At 33.1% G+C, this 6,492-nt stretch overlaps 1 protein-coding gene across 1 annotated transcript in view; it reads right to left on the reverse strand.

Moving 5' to 3' along the window:
* LOC108904197 (probable transaldolase) overlaps nucleotides 1-4,047 on the reverse strand; it is an 11,592-nt gene extending 7,545 nt beyond the window's left edge. Inside the window, exon 1 of the mRNA XM_023454769.1 lies at nucleotides 3,936-4,047. Within this exon, the coding sequence (XP_023310537.1) occupies nucleotides 3,936-4,032 (97 nt within the window). The 5' untranslated portion in view covers nucleotides 4,033-4,047. The remainder of the gene's footprint in view (nucleotides 1-3,935) is intronic.
* Between the last annotated feature and the right edge of the window lie 2,445 nt (nucleotides 4,048-6,492).

Consider the following 6,492-nt stretch of genomic DNA (forward strand, 5'->3'; position numbering starts at 1 on the left):
ACTTTTTTTTTTTTAGAGATCGATTTCCTCATAAACGATTTGACTTCTTCTAAAGACCTTTCTTTTTTTTTGGACATCAATTTCTCCGGGTCTGTCATGAAATCTGGCAACCCTAGCTACGAGCCGCGCGCGCGAGTCTAATGCGTGAATTTGCACCATGCACTTTCGATGCATTGAAATTACAAGTCTTAATAGCTTCTTTACAAACGTCATATGGAAAAGTTCTATTTTTCTTCAATGTCAATATTTTGAGTTTACAGCTTTTGGTTATCAAAATGAAACAGGTTAATTATTACCTAAATTTGTTACCAAAGATCCATTACCCAAAGACTTAGTTGAACAATGTAAATGTACAAAAAACTGTAAGATTAAAATAAAATTATTATGAATTATGAAATTTAAATAATCAATTTTTACATTATTTTATGAGTAGTGATAGTACTTAGAATGCTAAATTCAAAGAACATAAGCTGAAGCCGCTAGACGAAATAGCGAATCCGCGTATGAGAGAGACGCGCTCGCGGCTCATAGCGCTTTATTAACAATTAGAAAACAGAGCTTTAGAATAATGCGAGTCCCAAAAACTCTTCAGCACCTTGTAGGGGGATGTTTAAACTTTAATTTAGATACCTGGTAACATAAAAAATAACAATTTTTAACACGGAAATCGACCGTTGAAAATCGTCATTTTCGCATTTTTAGCAACTTAAATTGTTTATAACTTCAAAACTATCAATTTTAGAGGCATAGTACATAGGAATTTTTTTGTTTATAATGTGCCAAAAAACCTAAAAAAAAATCCGGAGTATAAAACACAATTTTTACAATTTGTTTAAGAAAAGTTTGTTTAAACAAATGGGCACCAGATTTCCGGCCGGCGTCATCTTGATTCATGTTAAGGAACATCTCACGAATCTGAATATGCAAAAAATCGAGTCGGAAAATTTCTCCCACGAATGTGAGGTTTTCGCCTTGTCTACAAGGCTTGTATTCACTTTTTAAATATTACAAAACCACTATCATTTGAATTCAACCTACAAAACTTCTTTTATGAATGCGCTACTATAGTGTACACACATAAAACGCTGGCAGTCAGAAACACAGAAGATAAGTAATGATATGAATATTCTACCGATGAAAATAATCAATTTTTGCCCTATAAAAATATAATGGTTTGGTCTTCAAGTGAGGAGAAAACTCCTAAGTAGTTCGGAAAACTTTATTTAATTAATTTCGCTGGTAACACGAGACACAACCGAGCAGGANAGATAAGTAATGATATGAATATTCTACCGATGAAAATAATCAATTTTTGCCCTATAAAAATATAATGGTTTGGTCTTCAAGTGAGGAGAAAACTCCTAAGTAGTTCGGAAAACTTTATTTAATTAATTTCGCTGGTAACACGAGACACAACCGAGCAGGAACTAAGCTTCCATACTTCTGGTTCGTGCGTCCAAAATGTTTTCGGTCATTATCCTGAAGTACCTACTTTTTATTACCCTATCCTAATAAAACTTATCCGGGTCATTGCCTGCTCGGTTTGTGCTTACATACCCTAATAAACAACAACTAATTTATGTTTACAGACTACATATTCTAATCTCATTTACTAAATACATTTATTTAGGGTAATCTCAGAAAATTCAAAGTATAATTTATATGGCTCGTATATGCCCAGAAAGCAAAATATATTTATTGGGGAAGGTTAAACGTAATTGTAGCGTACCGCTACAAAAATTTTTGATAGGACGCTTCCCTACGAAGATACAGGGAGTTAAAACATAAACATAAACATAAAACACACCACAGAAATGAGACAACCCCCAAATCCAAAAGCCAAAGGCTTGTGCGGAAGGGGGCTACACTTNCTGGCAGTCAGAAACACAAAAGATAAGTAATGATATGAATATTCTACCGATGAAAATAATCAATTTTTGCCCTATAAAAATATAATGGTTTGGTCTTCAAGTGAGGAGAAAACTCTTAAGTAGTACGGAAAACTTTATTTAACTAATTTCGCTGGTAACACGAGACACAACCGAGCAGGAACTAGGCTTCCATAGTTCTGGTTCGTGCCTCGAAAATGTTTTCGGTCCTCATTATCCTGAAGTACCTACTTTTTATTACCCTATCCTAATAAAACTTGTCCGGGTCATTGCCTGCTCGGTTTGGGCTTACGTACCCTAATAAACAACAACTAATTTATTTATGTTTACAGACTACATATTCTAATCTCATTTACTAAATACATTTATTTAGGGTAATCTCAGAAAATTCAAAATATAATTTATATGGCTCGTAAATGCCCAGAAAGCAAAATATATTTATTGGGGCAGGTTAAACGTAATTGTAGCTACAAAAATTTTTGATAGGACGCTTCCCTACGAAGATACAGGGAGTTAAAACATAAACATAAACATAAAACACACCACAGAAATGAGACAACCCCCANGCTACAAAAATTTTTGATAGGACGCTTCCCTACGAAGATACAGGGAGTTAAAACATAAACATAAACATAAAACACACCACAGAAATGAGACAACCCCCAAATCCAAAAGCCAAAGGCTTGTGCGGAAGGGAGCTACACTTGAAAAAACGCGGACAAACACCCATTATCCATCGACATTGCCAGTGCCGACACCGGGGATCGAACCCGGACCAGAGTAGGAAGCCTACCCGAGAAATGTTTGCCACCGCACTCTCGACCGACTGCGCTACCGTGGCGATCAAAGTTTCAAATATTTATATGATTTTTTCTGTCACTTCATTGGCAAAAAAATATTTAGTGATAAAATTTGGGGTATGACATTTATTTAGTACGGACTATTTTTTCGTGGATAACGTATTCCAAAATACACTCCAGTGGCGTAGTTATTGGGGGAGTAGGGGACTTTTCTGAAAAAAAAAAATTGTACGCCACTGGTTTATTAAATAATTTTAAATGTTTTTAAAATGTACAACCAATTTGTGGCAATAAAGTATACTTGTAAAGTATTCGTAAAATTTACTGGTGTTTAGATAATTGGGAAATCAAATAAGAAGATGCCTACTTAAGTACCTACGTTGCCATTTACCATTTTCTAGTGATTGCTAAATGTTTAACAATAAATCGATACCTAATATTTTTGAGAGATATCACTATTTTTTGTAGGAGCCACTTATATAGCAATATTCCCATCTGGAAGTAATATTATATACTTACAAAACTTTTGTAATTTACGCAATGAAACGTAAACGCATGATATTAGCATAATATATGAACTTATCAAACAATTCAATTCCTACTTCAATAGATACATTTAAAAAATGCTATTTAATTAACTGTAACTGTAACTATTTTAAAAATTAAAAAATTCCGCGCGAATTTACTTACTCGAATAAGAAGAAGAAGAAGAGGAGGAGGAGACTTGGGGTAAGGTGTTCAGCTTTTTATGGAAAAACAAAGTTTATGGAGAAAATATCGTGCGTGTCCCTGAAATAGCCTCCCAGATAGATCTTCCTACAAAATTATCAAATTTGTGTCCATTGCAAGAGATAATGTTTTCTCAGAGGAACACTTTTGATAAGGGTACCTACACGATTTACCTGTATGATAAAATGGTCGGTTTGGAACCGTACTAAAACTTATTATAGTGGTTTTGTTTCTGTTATTGACTATGTAAAGGTAAACTATAATAAACGGCTAGCGTCAATAATAATGTAAACATGAAACAGATAAGAAAGGGGCGAGCAAAATGTAAATATGCAATGAAGCAAGTCTGCGTGTCCTACGATTACCTACCTATATTTTGGTGAAAACGCAAAAGTAAGTAATTAATATTCAAAAGAATCTTAGTCTGTCAGGAAATCAATCAATTATAAAATTCTAGAACCATCCGAGCGATAATATATCAAAGATAATGCAAAAAGGTATAAACTTGGGTACTTACATTCAAAGTCGGCGGTATCGGCAACAACGACCGTTACGGCCTTAAGTTGGTCGAGAGAGCTTGGCATCTTGCTTCGTTTGTACTGAGGCTCTGACATACTGAAATCGTATTTATTTGGAGAAATTGTATACAGATAACACCATAACGAGTAAATAAATTTATTTACCTACTCTTATGGATAAAACCCGTTCAAGGTGCAAAGGCTGTAACAACATGTCACTATATGTGATAGACTTCAACTTATTAGATTTCTTATGTTTATTGGAACATTAATTAAATACAAAGAAAAAACAAGCATGACTTTATTTTACTTTTATCAACTGCATAACCTGACAGCTAGCTAGTAGAGGTCAAGAACTATCGATAATAATTATTATCGATAGTTGTTACTGTCGAATTTCATCGATTGTTTTCTGTAACTATCGATGGTTTCTCGATAGTGACTATATAACGCATCACTGTGCCATCTCTGGCATCTATTTATCTCCAAGAAAATTAGCGAAAATAAAAGAGAAACTTGAAAAAAGTCCTATCCGCGAGATTATTGTGAAATTGTCTAAATGAACATAATACAAGACATGTCTCATCGCGTGAGTCATAAAACTTTTATTAGCCAACTTTTCTATGTAAACAAATAAGTGAGGAAAACAGTTTTTTCACTTTGCAGGGAAAACCATCAATTTTAGCGAAAAGTGACTCGCAGACAGCTTGTAGGGAGTAAAATTATCAACAAAATGAGACTTGTTAAATTAAAATCGGTTAATAAATAAAAAAGTTATTGCAAAAAAACAAGAAAAGTGCCCATTTTTTCATTTGTTTATAACTATCGCATTTATTGTTAAAATTTTATAAAACCTATGACAAGTTGAGGGTTTTGTCATACTTTAAAAGTGTGCCAAAAGTGGGCGCTGTAGGTGCAATAGTTTTCGCACAATTCTATTTGTTTATAGCGGAGGCTCCAAAAGTTATGAACTTTAAGCCTCTGTACAGGCGTTAATTTTCAACCAAACATGATTCTGAAAGCGTCATTGTAATCTTAAAGACGTAATTAAGCGACCTATTAAAAAATATCACCGTTTTTTTGACATTAACATTCTCAAATTGTGCATTAAAAAACCGTGCGTTTTTCGCTTATAAACGATTTGAATAAAATTGTTGCTATTTATGCTACCTCACCGCAAATAGTTACAGTGGATAGCTGGCAAAAAAATACAAATTTAAAAAAAAGCACCCTCTACGACCAACAGGAGCCAAAATTAGATAAAAATCGTAGCGCAATTGTTTATAAATATTAAGACTTGAAATTTTCGCAAAATAAAGTTTACGACGTAAACTACGATTAAATGAACGATAGCTTCATTTATTTGTTTAATAATAGTAAAATAATTCCGAAATTGAAATTTTAATTAATATTTCGTTTAACGATAATTTTTGTGACATATTTGTAAATACAAAAAAAAATCAGTATAAAAGATGCATTTTTTCTGGGGTTGACCACAATTACATTAATGGTCAACGTTGTATTCCTATTTTTATAAAATAAACAACCATCTTTTTGAAGCTGTCCAATATTTACCTCTATTTAGTAATAATAAAGTAAAAAAAAATAACATGTTATTCATGTCAGTCCTTAACTCCTTATCATTATTAATGTTAACACCGACAATATTTATTAAAATATCGTTTATTTTAGAAACAACAAAAACAATTTAATGACATAAATTATCTGTATTAGGTGAACAAATATACTTAAATAAATAAAAATAAATGCATTGAGAACGTGATCGTTTAAATATATTAAGGTATAATACATACTTGATGGTTTTAACTGAAATAGTAATATACAGGGTATCTAGATATGGCATACTCTCGGGAGTGTATGTATGTCACAAAATAACCCTAGTTTGTCATTTTTTTTCCCCTAAAGTGCCCTTTAACGGAGATACAGAGCCCTAAAGGGGTCCCCAGCGATTTACCTTTTCGGCTTTTGAACCGACTTTAATGAAATTTTAATCCTTTTACGTAAAAATTATACAATTAACCAGCCCGTAAACAATATTTTTTGACTGTGGAAACTAATATGTTATTGTACATAATAACGAGCGTTCAAATAAAAACGTGGTCAAGTTGGTTCTGAAAATTTGGACGTAGGGCGTAGCGTATAGCAAATGAACTTAAACGTCATCTGTCAAAGCGCTATATCGCCGCTATCAATTTGAATATTTTCGTTTTAAAAAGCGTTTAAAATGGTGTTTTCTCAAGAACAAAAAGTGTTTATCATAGAGTCCTACTTTAGAAATGGACGCAAGATTGATGGAATATGGAAGTATTCTATTGAGGAATGTTTCATAGAATTTCAAAATCAATTTCCCGGCGTTGTTGAGTACAAAATTTTTCAAAGTGCAGTTCAGCGTTGTGTTAATGTTTTTCGTGAAACGGGCAGTGTAACAAGAAAAGAAGGAAGCGGCCGACCTAAAAAGCGGACTGAAGAATTAAAAGAAAATGTCCAACAAATAATGGAAAATGCGCCAAGAACTTCTGTACGTGTTTTATCACA

The sequence above is a fragment of the Anoplophora glabripennis genome, unplaced genomic scaffold (genome assembly GCF_000390285.2).
Source record: "Anoplophora glabripennis isolate ALB-LARVAE unplaced genomic scaffold, Agla_2.0 scaffold259, whole genome shotgun sequence".
Taxonomy (NCBI): domain Eukaryota; kingdom Metazoa; phylum Arthropoda; class Insecta; order Coleoptera; family Cerambycidae; genus Anoplophora; species Anoplophora glabripennis.